This window comes from Sparus aurata, chromosome 3 (genome assembly GCF_900880675.1).
Source record: "Sparus aurata chromosome 3, fSpaAur1.1, whole genome shotgun sequence".
NCBI classification, from domain to species: domain Eukaryota; kingdom Metazoa; phylum Chordata; class Actinopteri; order Spariformes; family Sparidae; genus Sparus; species Sparus aurata.
The window spans coordinates 504,291-525,814 of NC_044189.1; the positions used below are offsets into that span (position 1 = coordinate 504,291).

A 21,524-nucleotide genomic window follows, 5' to 3' on the forward strand; every position below is an offset into this window, starting at 1 on the left:
GCAAGCCTGTCGCTCTTGAAACGTTTCTCATATGTAATGAATTGTGCTCTATAGCGTTGGCTACAGCCTGCCGTACATTCACAACAACAACAACAACAACACAAGTAATGAATTATAATGCCCTGCCGCTGCAAGCACACTCATTAGACAGACAGACAGACAGGATTACTCTCTTCTCTTCGTGGAGAGAGAACATGACCCAGTTAGGCTTTTAACACTGTACATTTTTACTACTTGTTCTACATTGTAAAAATGTACAGTGTTAAAAGCCTAACTGGGTCATGATCCTGATAAAATATATGTAACGTGAAAATCTGTGAACACGTTCAGCTGCTGTGACGGACTGCTTCACCTCTATGACTCAGACAACCAAGAGACTGCAGAGCTCAAAGCTGAATGTGTCCACCTGAAAGACATCGTCAAGGACGACGATGAGACGATTGAGGAGGAATTACAGGCCATGGTGAGCGAGAGCAGAACCCTGACTGCAAACCTGAAAAAACTTGAGAGATTTGATGAGTCGATGATTTAGTTGAAGGAGAGTCTGTTGATGAGACTTAGAGTTCTGATAGCGGAGGAGGAGCAGAGAGTCGCTGAAGACGAGAACACAACGATACATGTCCTTCAATCAGAGACACAGCCGGTGAGAAGAACCAGTAGTTTGAGATCATTGTGGAAAATATTCACCAAGCTCTTCAAAACCTGACGAGTGGAGGACAGTGCCTCTGATGATGCTGTCACAGCTGATAACTACGACTCAGTGGTTATAACTGTCACCTGAGTGGAGCGACCATGTTCTCTGGGTTTCTGTACGAGTTTTCTCTGCCTGCTCCAGTTCACCTACTAGCATTCGCTGTAAAAGAATACATAAATATATAACAAGAAGCAACGTCCATCCTTGATCTTCCAATTTCTGGCTCCGCCACCAACCATTCCCTTCCTCAATGCTGACTCCACCTTCAACTACTCCTGTAGATGGAGCAAAAACATGGTGCCAATTCCGCTCTTTACGGAACAACATCTTGCTAATTTTAGGACGACCAACTCTCTCCTTCATCCAATCAGATTTTACAAAACGTCAACAGAGAGGAAAAAATATATCCTTTAAAGGGACAGTGCTTGAAGACTAAAGTAATTTATTAACTCAAATCAACGTCTTCGTTCATAAGTAAGTCCTCATTGGTGTACAATTACCTCTGCCAACAATCTGACTTATCCTCCTGAGTGAAGAATTACCTATCTGAATATACATAGCACAGGCAAGCTCTATGGAGGCCGCCATGTTTTTCTGGTTTTAAAAAAACTATGGACTGCCGAGAGGGACACAAAACACTATGTGGTACTAAGTAGTAAGGCTAAGCGCGTTTTCGCTCAGAGCTAGCTTGACTGCGGAACTGAGAGGGAGCTCAGCGAAAGCGCTCCTCACTGCCCCGGAAAATTTGAAAGCCTGTGATTTTTGTTTTATAAATGGAAGACCACACTTATGCCACACCACAGGAGAAGGAATCCTCGCCACCAAAAAAGAGAAAAAGAGAAAAAAAAAGGCTACGTGACCGGCGAATTCAGAAAACGAGGGTAAATATCTTACCTCATAACTTGAATCAGTAGAAATACTCGACACTGTTGGGAAAGAGTCCATATTTTGAAAATGAGTTTCTTGTCCGTCAGGGCCACTGTAGCTTCCGGAACGTCTCCAACATCTTCAGAACGGGAGGGGTGAGCAAAGGAGTGTTGCAATGTAGAACCTCACAGCTAGATGGCACTAAATACTTGATATATTACACACTGTCCCTTTAAATTCTTGCAGTTATTCTAAAAATTTAAATTGTAAACTTATTTATTTTTTAAACATACTGTGAATCAAATATGGCGCTGGTAGATGTGGCTTGTCTACACAGACATACACAAAAATAGCTCTACAACTATCAGGTGGATTTACATGATCTTGGTCTCAGTGGATAGTTAAGATCTCAGAGAATGTGTCGCGGACATTTGTACATTTGTATCACCACCTATAACTTATTCTACATCAGACAGTAGATAAAACCATGATTACAATGATTTTTGCACAGAAATCATTCAGCAGCTCCTCGACTTCAACTGAACCAAAGTAGACAGAAATACCACAGAGCACATATATTCTACAAAGGTTTCAGTTTGGACAGAACCAGTCAAACCTGGATTCCTTAAAGTACCCAGTGTGTGTGAGATATTTATTTCATCCACTTGAAAGGGAATCAGGCTCCACAATACAAGTGTCACAGCCCTGTTTGTAATACTGTATATAATACCACTAAACAGCCGTTAGATGGCAGCAAAGACATGTATGAAATAGAGGCTGAGAGTTTCACAGCTGCCCGACCCAAAGCTCTGGTATTTGATGACCTGGGAATGAGACTCAACAATCAACTATGTTTCTCCAGAATCACGTGCTGCATGTTTGAAGTGGGCAGAGCTCTAATGGGGGAAAAACATGTGACATCACATATTTCCATGCACCTATCAGGAACAGGCTACAGGTTTTGGGTTGCTTGGTTGCTGTCAATCATGTAACTTGCTGATACCAATTAACAATATCAATTAACATTGATTAAGATGAAGCAGACAGATTTCTAAGTATTACCATGTAGATGTTAGTGAAGGATGAGCAGCAAACAGCCAGGAATCACACAGAAACAGGTGATATTGATTATTTAGAGTATTATATAGTAACATTTAATCATTTTCTCTCAGGGTTCCTCTGTGTTTAAGTCATTTCTATTATTGTTGTATGTTGCTTGTATATTTAATTTGTGTTAACCGTCAGCTCAAATCACTACTGTGAATAAACATGTTTCAACATGTATCTCACTCCGAGTCTCTCAGTTTCAGTTTGTTTCTCTTTCTTTCTAAACGTATCTTATGACCTCCTCACAGGTGAAGTGTTACAGGACATCAGTCAGTCAGCTGTTTAGTTGTCAGAATGCTCCTTTAACAGAGATACTGGCTCTCTGTTGAATCTCTAACTTCAGTGTTCATGCTAAGCTAAGCTAAGCTAACCTTGTCTGGGAGCTAACTCTGCTCAGAGTTCACATTGATATCAATCTCCTCATTCAAATCCTCTGTGAGAATACTGAATGTTCAGGTAATATATTGAAGTGTCGTCACAAATGAGTATGAGGACCAAACTTGTTAAAATGTGAGGATTTTATTGAAAAGACAAACATCAGCACCAAAACAAAAAACAACACATTTGAGTTTAACATTCATTCATGTTCATCAGTGTAAAGGAATTTACATCTTTGGTCTCATAAGTTCATAGTCATACATTTGTCGATATATATCTCCCTCCTCTCTTCTCCAAGACATCTTGCTGTTCCTCACCACCCTGATTAACTCCTCCCTCACTTCAGACCTTATTCCAGCTTCTTGCAAGACAGCCACAGTAAAGCCACTCCCAAACAAACCCACCCTATATTCAGCTAACCTCCCAAACATTCCTTTCATTCCTTTCTAAAACCCTTGAATGCACCGTCTACAACCAACTGTCCTGCTATCTTTCTCAAAACGACCTCCATCAATCAGTCAGGCTTCAGGACCACTCACTCCACTGAGACGGTCCTCCTCACAGTGACTGATTCACTCGCTGCCACCAGACCCTCGTCTCGCTCGTCCGTCCTCATCCTTCTCGACTTATCTTCTGCGTTTGACACAGTCAACCACCAAATCCTCCTCTCCACTCTGGCTGAACTTGGCATCGCTGACTCTGCTCTAACCTGGTTCAATCATACTTGACAAATCGCACCTTTCAGGGCACATGGAATGGCTCCTTGTCCAAACTCTGCTTTCTGGAAACTGGTGTCCCTCAAAGTCCAGTACTAGGACCACTTCTGTTTCCATTATACACTAGATAACTAGGCTCTGCAATCACATCACATGGATTCTCTTACCACTGTTATGCAGATGACACCCAACTGTACCTCTCTTTTCCCCCATCCTCCTCCAACACCCACGCTGCAATGCGCATCCCGGAATGTCTGACATCTCCACTTGGACAGCTGCGCATCACCTTGAACTCAACCTTAGTAAAACTGAACTCCTCTTCATCCTGGGGAAAGACTGCCCTTACATGGACCTGTCAGTCAGTGTCGAGGAATCACAGTATCGTCTTCATCAACTGCAAGGAATCTGGGCATAATCCTCGACGAGGGACTATCCTGCACCCCCAACATCACTGCTGTAGCGATCATGCAGATTTGCCCTCTACAGCATCCGCAGGATCTGGTCTTTACTCATAAAAGGACGCAACGTAACTCCTGGTCAAGCGCTTGGCATCTACCACCTGGACTACTGCAAGTCACTCTCACTCTGCCTCTGTGACAAAACCATTGCACCGTATCCAGAACGCTGCAGCGTGCCTTGTTTCCAATTTACCCAAATTCTCCCATGAGACCCCCCTCCTCTGTGCCCTCCACTAGCTTCCTGTTGCAGCCCATATTTGACTCAAGACGATGGTACTGGACTTCAAGGCTGACACTGGAATTGCACCCATGTACCTAAAAACACTGGTCATAACACACACCCAAGCGCGAGCCCTTTGCTCCACTACATCAGAGGGCCGGCTGATACCACCATCGCTGAGAGCAAACAAAGGTCGCTCAGCGAAGTCACGACTCTTCTCTGCTCTGGCGCCTCAGTGGTGCAACAAACTCCCAATCAATGTCAGGACAGCATAGCCACTCACCATCTTCCACAAAACTCCAGAGTCACTTGCTCAGAAATAACCTCAATTCCGTATAGCATGACCCCCTGCTACCCCCTTACCTCCCACTCTGCTCACTGCTCATACGAGAGACACACTGGCTCCATGAAAGACCAAACTCCATATTCTCCATCTATAGAGTGGTGCAGCAATAACATGTTTTTGGAGGCTAAACCTGAAGTTAGGATTGCCCTGGTTCCCTCCACAAAAAGTCTATGGGAATTTTCAATCAGTCCTCTTTATATAACATAACTTATATAGCAAGAATCCATCTTTTTGCTCCTTTACTGTCTTTCAGTTCATCAAAGCTAAATAAAGTGTCACCAGGAGAGTCACTGAGTGTGTTTGTCATTCAGGTCTCTGGATTCAGCTGCTCAGAGAGCTCTGTGCTGTTGTCAGGAGCTGCAGGTCAGAAACAAACATCCTGTATTGAACTTTTATAAACAATGAATACAGGAAACAGTGTTGAAAAGGTTAATCTGCACAATAATGTGAAACATGTTTTAATCTAAAACATGAAGTGTGAGTCAGATCAGCTGAAATCGAACCAAAGTAAGTTTTACTTACAAGATGGAGGCTGAAATCAAAAGACAAATAATTTCAGACACAATTGTGAATGCCAGATTATCTTTAGTCACTTTATTCCTCTCTTCTACTCACTCAGACTGAGTATCTGTTTTTACTGAAATCTTTTCTTTTTCTCTCTCACCTTTCTTCTTCTTGTAAATGATGAATCCAGCAGCACAGATGAGAATGAGAACAGGAACAACCACTGCAGCAGTGATGAGGATGGTCACAGACTTCCCTGTCAAATATAATAATAGTTTATTAGGAGAAATTTTCTTCTCCAAGTTTTGGATGCCTGAACATACCCAAAAACTCACGAAATTTGGAATATATGTTACATCCGGTGAAAATTGCAATCCTGCATTGTCACTGGGCGTGGTCGTGACCTGCAGGCTCTGTAGCGCCCCCTAATGTTCTTCCCTGCCTTCCACATGCGCGTAGACGAACAAAATTCGGTACGCAGATTCATCATGAGCAGACGCACAAAAAAGTCTGAGAGCACCATACTGTCACTCCAACAGGAAGTCAGCCATTTTGATGTGTGGCGGCGTTTTTGTCCAATTCATGCCTACTTTGAAAATTATCTTGTCCTAGAGCTTAAACACAACAGTCTTCAAATTAACTCAATTATTTTCTTCATGCCTTAAGGAACAAAAGTTATGGATATCATTCAGCTGCGCCAAACTTTAGTGGGCGGGGCGGTGGAAACCATTTTTTCCTCACGCCGTCAAGCATCGACGCTTTATAACTTCAACATACAATTTCCTATCCACACCAAACTGCTCGTAACTGTAGAGGCTGTCTCCCCGAACAAATCTCAGCATCAATACTTAGTCTGCCATTTTGCTTTTGGCTGCCACTTCGTACTTAAATTATCTCCTCCTACAGATGTAACATCACCGACTTCAAAGTCACTCAGCAGCATCCTCTGACCTTGAAGATGAAAAGTTATGGAAATCTTTATCATACGTCATACCTGCTGGCCACAGTGGAGCGGTCAATTCAAATCCTTCGCCGTAAAGCATTGTGTCCTCATAACTTCTTCATACAATGTCCTATCTCGGCCAAATCTCTCAGGAATGCAGAGGGAGTCGCCCTGATGAGATCTGTGTTGTCATGGGGCGTGGCCGTGACCTGTGGGCTCTGTAGCGCCCCCTATTGTGATGTCCCGCCTCCTACTTGTACATAGAAGGACGAAAATTGGTACGCACATTCATCATGACCAGACGCACAAAAAACCCATTGGATGCAAACTCTCACTCCAACAGGAAGTCAGTTATTTTGATGTGTGGCGGCATTTTTGACAAATTCATGCCAACTTTGAAAATTATCTTGTCATAGAGCTTAAACACCACAGTCTTCACATTAACTCAATTGTCTCTTTCATGCCTTGAAGAACAAAAGTTATGGAAATCATTCAGCTGTGTCAAACCTGGTGGGTGTGATGGCGGACGCCATTTTTCCCCTTTGCGGTCAAGCATCAAGCCCTTTTAACTTCCACATACAATGCCCCATCTCCACAAAAGATGGGGCATTGTCTCGCCCTGAACACATCTAGATAGTCATTCAAAGTCGGCCATTTTGAATTTGGCGGCCTTTATGAAATATTGCCATGCATTATATTTTCACGTCTTCCTCCTGCAGATTGGACACCACAGACTTCACAGTCAGTAAGTATACTCCTCAGACCATGCCAAGACACGCTAGGAAAATCTTTATCCTACGTCATACCTGCTGGCCGGGGCGGTGCCCGCCATTAAAATCCTTCGTCATGAAGCATCAAGTCCTGATAACTCCTTCATACTAATTCCTATCTCGGCCAAATCTAGAGGTAATCTAGAGGGAGTCGCCATGAATAGATCTGTGCATCAATACTGTGTCATATCCATAGCGCCACCCACTGGAAACATGAAGTAAGTTTTATCTCAGTCAATTTGGGGGTCCTACATGCATGTACATGAATGAAATTTGGCATGCATGTGTATTATGACAAGACGCACAAATGACTCATTTACACCCACACTCTTAGTCCAACAGGAAGTGGTCAATTTTGATTAGAAGCACATGAATTTATGGTGTAAGTGATACAAGTCGCCACTAGATGGCATTGTTGTCTTTCAAGTCACATGTATCCTATCTGAATAACCTCTGAATAATTCCATTCAATTCCAGTAAGTCAGCCTCATATTTGTCAGATTTTATTGAAACTTCAAAATGTGGCAGCATGCACTCCTTGGAATAAAAACTAGCAAACAAAGCAGAACTTAGATCAAAAGCTTGACACTGATAGACAGCCATAAATAAATTTTTGAAAGAAGGCAAGTGAAGCATTATTCTACACTCGTTTATGTGCAGTGATGACAAACATAGTCAGATGTACATGGCATTTGCAGGTAGTTTTGTCTAAATTGCACATTACAACAGGGCATATTTGAAGGGTAATGGGTTGAGCCACATAATGGATAAGTCAGTGGTAGTAAGCCACAGCACACAATTTTCAAATAAGCCAATTTGCTAAGAATGCCATTTGCGTGTTGTGTCTGCCCTGTCAATGTGGCACACAACAAGATGTGTGTACTTGTGATTCTGCCCAACTTTTCCGCGATGAACGAAGTGGCTTCCCCTGCGATATGAAACAACTGAGTGAGTTCTTTGGTTAAACACCGCTACTGCAGGACGCTCGTCAAACCTGGTCACTTGACCGCTGTCCCTTTCCAAAAGGAAGAATCACATCTGACTGCACTCCACTACCTATCTAAATCTGTGGCATTCCACTTCCATCCTCCCCTATGATGCGCTGCCTTCCTGCCTTCACAGTGACAACAGAAGGCATTGTCTTAGCTGCGCCGGTAGTCGAGTGGTTAGAGTGCATGCCACATACGCAGTGGACCCGGGTTGGAATTTAGGGCGGAGGAAGTTTACTGCAAGCCACAACCCCTCCTTCTCTGTCCCATTTCCAATCTATTCCCTGCAAAAACACAGGTGTCCATGCCTGAATTCCAGACAAAGACAAAGAGAAGGCCGTAACACTTCATACAACATAACACTGCAGAATTGATTGTCAAAACATACCTGATTACTAAATATTTTAGAAATCATTTACCTGTAGTCCATTTGGATTTCTGTGGATTGCAGGAAGTTGTTCTGACTTCACCTGAAAGCGTTAAATACTGGCAGGGGCAACCCACCACGTTACAAACACACGTTGGGAGAAGAGGCTGATATTCACCCCCCGCGTGCACTGTCCCAAACACAGGCAGTTGCCGCCTCCGTGAACAATGATCAAGCAATGGGGCTTAAGCTGCAGCGCGTTTGGACGGCAGCATGCCCCGACATGCGCGCCGACTGCGAGGGCCCGTTCATCACTGCTCGCAGTTTTAATTATTATTGTTTTTGTTGTTGTTCCCATGCACTCCCCTTCAGCACCCTCTGATCTCACTCTTACCTTCATTGGTTCTGATCACTGCTTTGTCCAGTTTGATGATGATGTCCTCCTTCACACCAAAGAGCTGAAACACACAGTCGTACCTCGTCCAGTCTTCAGGTGTGACTGATGAAAGGTTCAGGTCAACACTCATCTGGAAGGTTCCATCGTGGTTGGGGAGAATCTCTCCGTGGTCCACCTCCTCATGAAGCTCCTCTCCATCTTTCCTCCAGACGAGTGAGGCTCTGTGAGGGTAAAAACCTGTAGCGAGGCAGCTGACTGGAGAGGAGGGAGTCTTCTGGAGAAGAGACAATGAGGGAAGCTCTGGAGAGTAAAGAGAGAGATATTCTGTTCTTATGATTCACAGTCAGGTCGCCAATCACAGTGTCAATGTTCAGTGGAACTATTTCTATTGTGAAACACTGAAACTGTAAAATCACTTTCCTTAAACTAACTGTGACACGACAGTCTAAGCTTTGATGATGAGTGATGTCACCCAAAGATGCCTGTGATTGGTCAGGACTAAAACAAATGTAAGCACTACAAAAAAGCTGATGTCAGACAGGTTGGATTAATAATACAATGACAGTTCAGTCTGAGCAACCTATATGAAGATCACTGTGTCTAATAAACTACATCAGGTCAGGTGACTTTACCTGTTCTCTGCAGAACGCTCCTCCCATACTTCACATACTTCTTCAGCTGCTCAGGAAAAATCTGAGTCAAAACAATCTTAATTTGTATCCCTAATTCTTTATTGGCGTCCAATAATAGTTCCGCAGGGAAAGCCTCAGGCCTTAGAGCGACCCAAGTAAATGTATTTGCATCCAATTTCATGAAGTCTTCTCCATCATAACCAATCTGAGCGAAACCTTTGACCTCTCCAGTCTCATCATCCCACTCACAGCCTCCCATCATCTGTACAACATGGACATCTGAGACAGAGACAGAGACTGTAATTAACACTGATTCACAGATGAAACATTGAGTGGAAAGATGATCTTAAAGCGAAACTCTCGCAAAAATGCAACCTAGGCTTTTCTTGTGAATGTATATGAGTCAAACCTTTGTGTAAAAGTAAATTTATGACGAAAGAGGCACTTTTAAGATTTACCATATTTTCGTTTTCAAGTCAAACTCATTTTCAGTGGGAGTGCATGGGGCACTTTTACAATAGCATCAAAATCTCTATTTTCAAAACACTAAGAAGGCTCGACACAATATGAAACTTTGCTCGTAGTACCACCAGGGTCTCTACACATGAACACGAGTTTCATGTTGGTTGGCCTAGGTTTCATTTTGGTGAGAGCTTCACTTTAATAACATTTTACATTGTGTGATGACTGCTGTTTTAAGCTGTCTGTGTTCACGAATCATATTATTATCATTAGTTTGTATTTATCAGCTTCAGCAACAAGTCTAACTAGCAGCTGATTAATGTTGACATGATGAATGACAGGTAGTTGCTGAACCACTGAAGACAAACTGATATGATGGTTTACTTTACATGAATCTCTATTTCAGGTTATGTGTAAAATGATGTTAGAGTTTGAACTGATTGGTATCTTGAGGCCCTGGGTCACTGTGGCAGTGGGGTGTGGTGAAGGCACCATCTGCTGGAGGAGAGGGACAGCTGGACAGCATCAGGTAGAATCAGTCAGCTATATAAGCCTGTTTGTAACCTGGTTCAGGGGCCTCATTTACAAAACTATGCGTAGGATTGACGTCAAAAGGTTGCATACACACGAAACACAGAGTGCGTAAGCACAAAATATAATGATTCATAACACAGTGCGCACGCACGTCCTACGCCGATTTCCCTTTATAAATTACAATCCACTATAAATGTGGCGCACCTGTGTGCAGGTCATACCACGCCCATAGTCGCCTATGAATATTCAGAGAAACGCGCCTTAATTAATATTCATTCAGGACTGAAAGCATGCCGAAAGGAGAGAGAAAGGCGAGGAAGCGCAATTTCACCCAGTGTAAGGTGGAAGTTCTTGTCGTGGAGGTGGAGAAGAGGAAGGCTGTATTATTTGGTGGACACAGTGTTGGGTCAATGTAATGTAAATGCTGTTGCCTCAGAAGGTCGGAGTGTGGCCGAAGTGAAAAAAAAGTGATCAGACATAAAAGTGGAAGCAAAAAAGCGCCTGGCGTCACACAGGCAGAGCATCTGTGCCACTTGTGGGGGAACGGGCCAACCGGAGCTCACCCCGCTGGATGAACAACTGGCGGGGATCATCAGGGAATCCCTCATCCAAGGAAGAACGACTTAAAGTCTCTGCTCAGCTTCAGTCTGTTATGTTGAAAACTACAGACCAAGCCAGAAACCTCGGTGTAATTATGGACTCAGACATGAATTTCAGCAGCCATATTAAGACAGTTACAAAGTCAGAATATAAGAATATATCCAGGATAAGAGGAAATATGTCTCGGCAGGGTTTGGAGAAAATTGTATCTTCAGCAGACTCGACTACTGTAATGGTGTCCTTACAAGACTCCCTATAAACTCCATCAGACAGTTGCAGCTGATTCAGAACGCTGCTGCTCGAGTCCTTACAAGAACCAAAAAAGTAGATCACATCACTCCAGTTCTTAGATCTTTACACTGGCCTCCTGTCTATCACAGAATAGATTTCAAAATCCTGTTGTTGGTTTATAAAGCATTGAATGGTTTCAGGCCAAAATACATTTCTGATCTGCTGCCGCATTATGAACCATCCAGAACTCTGAGATCATCAGGTACTGGTCTGCTTTCAGTCCCCAGAGTCAGAAATAAACATGGAGAAGCAGCTTTCAGTTACTATGCACCACATGTTTGGAACAAACTCCCTGAAAATTGCAGGTCTGCTCCAACACTCAGCTCTTTTAAATCAAGACTTAAAACATTTCTTTTTGCCACTGCTTTTAACTGAAGCAATTCAAGTCTTTGAACTGCATTATGACTCTGACTCTACAGTCTTGTTTCTTTTAAAGCTCTTCTATTTTAACCTACTTGTTTTGATGTTTGTTTCTTAATGGTTTTACTGTTTTTTTTAATGCAATCTTAAATTTTTTTAAATGCCATTTTTAATGTCTTTTAAATTAAAATTTTATGTCTTTTAATGTAATTTGTGTGTGCCTGTAAAGCACTTTGAGTTGCCTTGTGTCTGAATTGTGCTATACAAATAAACTTGCCTTGCCTGGTGATGGGGTGGAGGGGGACACTGGTGTCGGCCCAATTCATTCTCACTCGGTGCTCTTATAGCAACATGAGTGCAGTTAGTGGCACTGATTACATTTGGAAAACCGGATATTGCTGCAAATTGCGCATTTTTATTTGCCTGTTCACCCACCATATAAGGAAACTATGTACAGCTGCGACAAACCAAACAAATGTTGTGGGGCTGTCTTGGTTGACAAGTCTCTGCAGCATCGCGTGGCAGTCGGGGACAGTGCCTCTGGACTGGCAGACCGGGGTGGTGGTCCCCCTCCGGTCCCCCTTCAAAAAGGGGGACCGGAGGTGTGTTCCAACTATCGGGGGATCACACTCCTCAGCCTCCCCAGGAAAGTCTATTCCAGGGTACTGGAGAGGAGAATTCGGCCGATAGTCGAACCTCAGATTCAGGAGGAACAATGTGGTTTTCGTCCGGGCCGCGGAACACTGGACCAGCTCTATACCCTCTGCAGGGTGCTCGAGGGTTCATGGGAGTTTGCCCAACCAGTCCACATGTGTTTTGTGGACTTGGAGAAAGCATTCGACCTTGTCCCTCGTGGCATTCTGTGGGAGGTGCTCCAGGAGTGCGGGGTCGGAGGCCCTCTGTTAGGGGCTGTACGGTCCCTGCACGACCGGAGCAGGAGCTTGGTTCGCATTGCCGGCAGTAAGTCAGACCTGTTCCCAGTGCATGTTGGACTCCGGCAGGGCTGCCCTGTGATGTGGTCCTGTTTGCTCCTTCGAGCCAGGACCTCCAGCATGTCCTGGGGTGGTTTGCAGCCGAGTGTGAAGCGGCTGGGATGAGAATCAGCAACTCCAAATCCGAGGCCATGGTTCTCCACTGGAAAAAGGTGGCTTGCTCCCTCCAGGTTGGGGGAGAGTTCCTGCCTCAAGTGGAGGAGTTTAAATATCTTGGGGTCTTGTTCACGAGTGAGGGAAGGATGGAGCGGGAGATTGACAGGCGGATTGGTGCAGCGGCCGCAGTAATGCGGTTGCTGTATTGGTCTGAGAGCTGAGTCGAAAGGCGAAGCTCTCGATTTACCGGTCAACCTACGTTCCTACCCTCACCTATGGCCATGAACTTTGGGTCATGACCGAAAGAATAAGATCCTGGATACAAGCGACTGACATGAGTTTCCTCCGCAGGGTGGCAGGGCGCTCCCTTAAAGATATGGTGAGAAGCCCTTTCACCCGGGAGGAGCTCGGAGTAGAGCTGCTGCTCCTCCACATTGAGAGGAGCCAGCTGAGGTGGCTCGAGCATCTGTTTCGGATGCCCCCGGGACGCCTCCCTTGGGAGGTGTTCCTGGCATGTCCCACCGGGAGGTGACCCCAAGGAAGACCCAGGACACGCTGGTGTGACTATGTCACCCAGCTGGCCTGGGAACGCCTTGGGATCCTCCCGGAAGAGCTGGAGGAAGTGTCCGGGGAGAGGGAAGTCTGGGTGTCCCTGCTCAGGCAGCTGCCCCCGTGACCCGGCCCCGGATAAGCGGACGAAAATGGATGGATGGATGCGACAAACCAATTATACCTCTTAACACGTCTGGCATAATAAGACTAAAGGTTGGCTGGGATATCCCTGACCTGTCAGCCAACTCCCTCTGGAATGTGCCGGTTCAAACCCGAGTGTTGTGAGCACTTGAAGCGCGACTGGCACGGCGTGGTTTCTGCGGGTGCTCCTCTCTAACGCTGGGCCCATCAGCCACTCAGATCTTGCTGGTCTCTGAAGTCCTGCTCCCTCCGTATCCTTCTGTTTGCCACATCCTCCAACAGTGCCAAAGCAGCCATTGTGTGCCATAACGCATTGTGAATACATGCCTTTATATACCCATCTATTAGGTACTATCTGCTACACGTGTGAGAATAATCTGATTGGCTAACAGTCCTTCAGACTAACAATACAAGATAATCATAGTCTTTATTTGTATGGCAACAAAACACAGTTACAACGTGGTTTATGCGTTACGCATTAAAAAAGGAGATGAAACTAAATGGTCTATATGATATAGGATATTAATATATTCAACTGCAGTTTATAAATGAGGCCCCTGGTCTCTTGCAGTAGGCTGGGTCCGGGGACAGGACCAGTGCAGAGATGGGCCCCAGGGACAGCACTGACTCCAACCCTCAGCTGTCAGACGGACGGCTGTTCATTAGGGGGGCAAAGCCCGAGGGGCCGAGGGAACGCGTATGCAAGCATGCGCATTTCCTAGGACCAGCGGTGCTAAGAACCCTATTGTAATTGTAAAGATTTTTAGGGGGCCAAGCCCGAGGGGCCGAGGAAATGCGTATGCGGACCAGCGGTGCAAAGATTTTTATTTTTCTCCGGCTAAAAGTGGTGCTGCAGGCTAAACCGTGCAAGCAAGGGCGGTGCAATTTGGAGGCACATTCAAAAACCTTGTATCCTCAGATTCCCTGAATGGAGCTGAATTCTAAAAATCGCAAAAACTGGAAAACCTTCTTTTTCAAACTCCTCCTTGGGATTTTGTCCGATCTGCGTGAAACTTGGCACGTACACTCTTCAGCTGGACCTGATCTGAAGTTATCAAAAGATTTTTACTCGGTCAAAAAATGCGCAAATTATTCACGAACAAATTTCTGTAGCCAGCTATAAAAATGCAAACTGTTTGATATCTCTGTCAAACTAAATGCTGTGAACACCAAATTTGAGATCCTGGTTGCCATGACACTGGGAAGGGATGAGCCGAATTTGGCAAATTTTGGCAACTAGGGGCTGCTAAAAATATGGGAAGTTTATATCTCTTGAACAGCTACGCCGATTTTTACGAAATTTGGTCGGTATGATGTAGGGCCAATCCTGAGGCCATGTCTTGAAGGTGGTCATGACTGCTAGATGTGGGCGTGGCTTATTACAACATAAACAACAAACATTCATTTCAGCCAAACTATTATGCTGAGAGCCTTGAAACGTATATGGTAGATATAGAATAGGTGACAGTTCTTCCATACCAAAAATTGCACATGTACTCCACTAGGTGGCGCTAAAATGGATGCAATCGCATTTTGCCTGTAACTTCCACATTTCAAATAACACATTTGCAAACCTTATATCCATATGTTCCCTGAATAGAGCTGGGTTTTCTGACATAGGACACGCCCACTTCTGCTGCACATTTAGTTCGCTAAATTGCCACATATGCAAAACCTACTTTTTCAAACTCCTCCTTGGGATTTTGTCCCATCTGCGTGAAACTTGGCTTGGCTCATACGCTCCTCAGCTGGACCTGATCTAAAGTTATCAAAAGAACTTTGCTTGGTCAAAAAATGTGCAAATTATTAACGAACACATTTCTGTAGCTAGCTATAAAAATGTAAACTGTTTGATATCTCAGTCAAACTAAATGCTATTAACACCAAATTTGAGATCCTTTGTTGTCTTGAGACTGGGAAGGGATTTTGGCGAAGTTTGGCCACTAGCGGGCGCTAAAAATATGGGAAGTTTATATCTCTTGAACGGCTACACCGGTTTTTACAAAATTTGGTCGGTATGATGTAGGATGTATGATGTTTTACTTTGATTTTACTTTTGTCTGTCCGTGCCCCCAAATAAACGCACAATTTACTCGCTAGAAATGCCTACTGCCTTCCTTCCTTCCTACCGAGCGAGCGAGCATGAGCGTTGAGGCTCACAGCCACTTTACAACTAAGATGCAGAACAGTAAAAAGTTAAACAGGCTATAACATGTTACATATTGTACCTCCACTTTGGTTGTGGAGACTCATCAAACTGTTTGTGTTGGCTTTGAAGGTGTAAATATGATGCTGTCATCTTCTGTGTGAGCTTTGCCTGTATTCCCGTTGTCTCCCCCTACTGGCGTTTAAGGGAAATTCATTATTTTCCTGTTTAAGTCAAGTCTTTGTTGTGATAGGTGGATTAGGTCACATGACGCTGCCAGGTCATAGTGTAGAGAGTCTGATCAAGAAAAGGCTTTAACTTCTACATGCCATGCAGCCAGCTTGTAACCCCAGCTATCATCGTCATTTCCTCCCACTGTTTGTGCCTAGGAAAAGGATCGCTTGTGAGTTATATTCACATTTTCAGTCAATTCTGTTTTTGCACAGGTGTTGATGTAGTGCATTTTGATACGTAACGTAATTGTTTAGTTATTTGCATGTAACTCACTAATGTTAAATTAATGGTGCACTACATTATTTACAAGTTATGTACAGCTATTTACATTGTCATCTCTGTGAATATATTATGTTATTCGAGTAACCATTCAGTATTTAATGCTATATTTTTCTGTATCATTTCAGTTTTACAAAATTGTGTCATGAGAATGAAGACAACAGTAAAGACCATTCAACTTTACTCCAGCTTCTGACTTTCTCTTGGAGCTTGTTTGCTATCTGTCAATTTGTGTACACACACACACACACACACACACACACACACACACACACACACATACACACACTGAGGACAGAATAGATGCTAAATGAAATATATAAATATGATATGAAGTATGTGTGTATGCTGCGAAGGATCAAAATGCAAAAGTTTTAAGTGTAATGTGCAGAACAAACAGCCTCCATTCAGTATGAACACACACTCATCATCACCACTCAGAAATATGATGAAGTCAGTGTGATTCAGTTAAAACAATCTGATCAAGTTGAACAAAACTGAAATTATCTTGGTGTAAAAGAGCTAATCGGAGTGTTAAGTTCAAAGAGTTCAAAGATTTAAAATGTGATCTTACCTGGTGATGAAACGTGACAGAAGAGAAGCAGCAACAATAACGTTCTCATCTTGATTTGACGAAGGCGAGTGAGTGAAGGACCGAGCTGGATCAGCTGTTTACTGTTGTTTATCCTGGCAGAAGGAAGTGAAAGAGTTTCTGTCCTGAGAACAAAAACAGTCCAAACTGCCTCAAAGAGATCGACTCCTCATCAACAACCCTCACATATCTTATTATCTTAAGCCAATCACAGAGCCCGGGAATCAGCATTTCCAGTGAACTCACTCACTTTGTTTTTCATTTAACAATGGCGAGTTACAGATGTGAGTTAGAGATTGGGTCAGACTGAAAGAATTTGTTTTGTCTGAGCCTGTCTTTGAGTTCAAGTGAGCGACACCTGATGGTGAGACTTGCATTCATGCTGGTGTCTTTTAAAAGTGAATTATCTATAAATCACCCTCATCAATTAACCATACATTTATAACTTTGAACTTTACACATCCTGAAAACATCAAACTGTCAATATTTTAGAGACTCCTCAGTTTCACACTAATCATGTTTTAGAGAAGCTCATGTCAAGTGAAGCTCATTCACAGGTCACACCTGAGTTTTGTGGTTAAACTGTGTGATGGTAGAATCAGCTGACTTGAGACACTTTTTGGTAATTGATTCTTAAGACCATCTAATAATCTCTGCATGATGTAATGATATCTTATTAATTCCCATGGGTCTCTTAAATATATATTCAATGTAAAAAATATGTCAAAGTCATTTCTGTATTGTTTGGGACTAAGAATAGTTATAGTTGACCTGATTTGACTCGGCACAAGTGTTACACCCTGTTCAGCAACATCAGTACATTCCAGCTGTTTTTATTCAATGAGCCAGTTATCAACAGGTCAGAAGGACTCTTTCTATAGAATTATAGTGCAATTACCCTGTAGATGTTAGTGAAGGATGAGCACCAGTCAGCAATCACACAGAAACAGGTGATATTGATAATTTAGAGAGAATAATTTTCTCTTAGGGTACCTCTGTGAACCATCACCGGTCAGCTCAGAGCTTTTGACATTATTTGCCTCACAATGTTGTATTAAAAAAAAAAAAAAATCCAAAAAGTCACTTCTACCCAAATGATGTGCACATTTGCTGTTGGTATTCAAATAGTATCCAGAGATGACGATTATTGGCACACTTTACAGGGCTCATTGCGAGAGTCAGCAAGTCTTCAAAAGTCTTCAGATTAGGTGAAAATACAGATTTCAGGATTAATAGTATCGTAACAAAATCTGTTTCTGTTTTTAAAAAAAAACATTAAGATTTAAACTTTAGAATGGAGTGTCCTTTGATGTTCTTTGATGTTCTTTGATGCCACCTGTTGTTCTTTGATGTTCTGAAATGTTCTAGAATGTTCCAACACTAAGCAGTACTCGGTGGTTATAGCTGTGAACATTTTAAATGACTATTTCTAACAAACTCAGAGACATGAGGAGCCACGAGAGCAACAAGGGGCTGAGCCAAGCTAGCAGCAGCCAAGAGGAGCAGCTGGAAGACACAAGAGTGGACGAGTTGCACGATTTACAGGGAAAATTAGGAAGATCAGACCAGACATTCAAATATGTTATAGAGTGTCGTCATACTGAGAGAGAGAGAATTTGATTCACAGGGAAAAGAAACTTCTTGAAAAAGTCCAACAGCTTGAACAACTGATTCAGGAGAACAAGGATAAACTCAGACTGGAGTTGATGGCTCAATCCAACATGGGTTTACAGCTCAAGAGCACATTCAGCTGCTATGACGGACTGCTTCACCTCAGACAACCAGGAGACTGCAGAGCTCAAAGCTGAATGTGTCCACCTGAAAGACATCGTCGGAATTACAGGCCATGGTGAGTGAGAGCAGAACCTTGACTGCAAACCTGAAAAAACTTGAGAGGTTTGATGAGTCGATAATTTTGTTGAAGGAGAGTCTGGTGATGAGACTTAGAGCTCTGATAGCAGAGGAGGAGCAGAGAGTCGCTGAAGACGAGAACACAACGATACATGTCCTTCAATCAGAGACACAGCCGGTGAGAAGAACCAGTAGTTTTAGATCCTTGTGGAAAAGATTCACCAAGCTCTTCAAAACCTGACGAGTGGAGGACAGTGCCTCTGACGATGCTGTCGCAGCTGATAACTACGACTCAGTGGTTATAACTGTCACCTGAGTGGAGCGACCATGTTCTCTGGGTTTCTGTACGGGTTTTTCTCTGGGTGCTCCTTTTTCTGGGCTGTCTTCCTCAAAGGTGTCGGCGTGCAGTTTGGCGATAAAAGAATTCTGTGGAGGCAAGGCTGGGTGGAATGACAGTTTAATCTTTATAGAAACAGATCTCAAGCCTACGTCTGACCCAGTGTGGCCACACCCAGTGTTCCCAAACGTATGACAAAGTTTTGCTCTCTGCTCTACCATAAATCCTCTCGAACCTTCGATCTAGGACTTCTAAAAGTAACCACCCCACTTTCTCTGCCTGTGTGGGCCTTTTTAGAGGCCCTTCGCCAACACCTACCTCTTTCATCTAATTAGTCACTTGGTGGATTGAGGGTCCATCTATCCAATAGGCGAGTAAGGAGTTGATCTGCCTCCATTCCATCTGGAAGCACTCATCTTCTGTACATTACCTAACTCTGCTGATGAGAGATTTAGAGCTTACAGCCTTAAGTTAGTCTCTCTGTACTTGTATGGACATGTATATGTTAAGTCAGCTCCGAACCTCTGGAGTGAGAGCTGAACTCAGTTTCAGTACCCTGTAGGGGCCTTGTCCTCTAGCTAACCTTTAACACACACACAGAGCTGATTAATGGCTCCGGGGGCCCCTGGACATGTAGACCCCACACTGGCCACATTTATTAACTCCTAGAAGCAGAAGCAAGCTGTCACTGTGTCAATCATAACTCAAAATGTGTATGCCCAGATACCTCACTCCAGTTCACCCAACTAGCATTCGCTGTGAAAAAAAAGTATACATCAATAACAATCTGGAGATTTAAACAGTTAGACAGTTGGACGCCCAGCCATCCGTTGGGTTGGACGGGAGTATATCCCTTTGAATTGAGTGACCATGTTCTTCAGGTTTCTTTACAGGTGCTACAGTTCACGTACAACCATTTGCTGTAAAAGAATGCTAGTGGGTACCTCTGCCATACAATATCTTTCACAACTGTGAAAATCAAAATAAACAAAGTTTCCCACCTCTTTTTATATTTGTCTGTCGATTGAGGGAGCATCAGAGCCATAGTCTGCTCGGTGTCCCTATTCATAGATTTCACCACCATTCGAAAGCAGTTCCATGTCAGAACTTCCACATCTCTCAAGATGAACCGGACACACTCAATGACATTTTTCTTTTGTTATTCAAAAGCAGAAGAACAAGAACAATGGGACAGTGCAAAATAATTCCGAGATTCAATTGTTTCAGCATTTACAAAAAGTCAACAGAGAAGAATTTTTTCTTTTTTAAAAAGTTACTCTAAAAGGGTAAAGTATTAACGTATTTATTTTTTAAACATATGGTGAAGTAAATATGGTGCTGGTAGGTGTGGCTTGTCTACACAGACATACACAAAAATAGCTCCACAACTATCAGGTGAATTTACATGATCTTGGTCTCAGTGGATAGTTAAGATCTCAGAGAATGTGTCCCCATGTACATTTGTATCACCACCTATAACTTATTGTACATCAGACAGTAGATAACACCATGATAACAATGATCCTTTGCACAGAGATGCCACTGAAATCATTCAGCAGCTCCTCGACTTCAACTGAACCAAAGTAGACAGAAATACCACAGAGCACATATATTCTACAAAGGTTTCAGTTTGGACAGAACCAGTCAAACCTGGATTCCTGAAAGTATGTGTGTGTGAGAGATACTTATTTTATCCACTTGAAAGGGAATCAGGCTCCACAATACAAGTGTCACAGCCCTGTTTGTAATACTGTATATAATACCACTAAACAGCCGTTAGATGGCAGCAAAGACATGTATGAAATAGAGGCTGAGAGTTTCACAGCTGCCCGACCCAAAGCTCTGGTATTTGATGACCTGGGAATGAGACTCAACAATCAACTATGTTTCTCTCAATAAAGGATTATCTTGTTTGATCTCTTATAAAACCACATGTACACAATCCTGATGAAGATTAAGATTTTTAAGAACTACTTCCTCATAATCTCAAAAATTACTTTTTTTATGTTGACTTCCACTATTTTCCCCATGTCTTGTGATTGTTATATTGAAAGACGTGAGATTTCTCAGGGCATTAACACAAAGCTTACTAGTAACTTTTGCAAGGATTTTCTTTAAAATTCTGGAAGTAAGTTGGAAACAATATGGCTCTCCATCTTATTATGTCCATGTTGTTCACCTGGAGGTGTGAATAGTTCATGTCACAGAATTTATAGTTTTGCCGTCTCATTTGAAGTCATCCAGATTATGTTTGTAAATCAAGTGTTTTCATTCAGTCTCTCAGAGAGCTCAGAGCTGTTGTCAGGAGCTGTAAGGACAAACACACTGTTAGTCCATTTATCCTGCACTGACACGCCTTTAAGAAACAACTACAACCTGTTGACATTTGCTATCTCTCTGTCTTTCTAAAAACCTGCTTAACCTGCTTCTACTTTGAGTTCACCTTCTCTTGTGTCTATTAGAGATGGGGATTGGAAGGATTAGAAAGTGTTTCTGTTATGACTTGGCAAGGATGAGGACTCAGACGCAGATTGAGAACGATTAATGCAAGCTTTATTTCTTAATTTCTTTGTGCTCTCTTCAGACGGAGTGATAACACAACAGGTATAATTCTAGACTCGTCTAAACAGACGAGTAACAGGTAACTAACAAAAGATGCACAGGGCACA

The 21,524-nt window shown here is 43.1% G+C and overlaps 1 protein-coding gene and 1 long non-coding RNA gene across 2 annotated transcripts in view; one reads left to right on the plus strand and one right to left on the minus strand.

Annotated features, from left to right (window-relative positions):
* Positions 1 to 379: 379 nt before the first annotated feature.
* LOC115579047 (uncharacterized) lies at positions 380 to 18,736 on the plus strand. Its single transcript, XR_003983582.1, has 2 exons — positions 380 to 463; positions 18,592 to 18,736. It is a non-coding gene; the product is annotated as an uncharacterized LOC115579047 (long non-coding RNA).
* The window catches only part of LOC115579045 (major histocompatibility complex class I-related gene protein-like), a 38,444-nt gene continuing 21,733 nt past the window's right edge, over positions 4,814 to 21,524 (minus strand). The window contains exons 4-6 of the mRNA XM_030412501.1: positions 8,754 to 9,056; positions 5,451 to 5,546; positions 4,814 to 5,143 (exon numbers count right to left, since the gene is read on the minus strand). Of these exons, the coding sequence (XP_030268361.1) occupies positions 5,094 to 5,143; positions 5,451 to 5,546; positions 8,754 to 9,056 (449 nt within the window). The 3' untranslated portion in view covers positions 4,814 to 5,093. The remainder of the gene's footprint in view (positions 5,144 to 5,450; positions 5,547 to 8,753; positions 9,057 to 21,524) is intronic.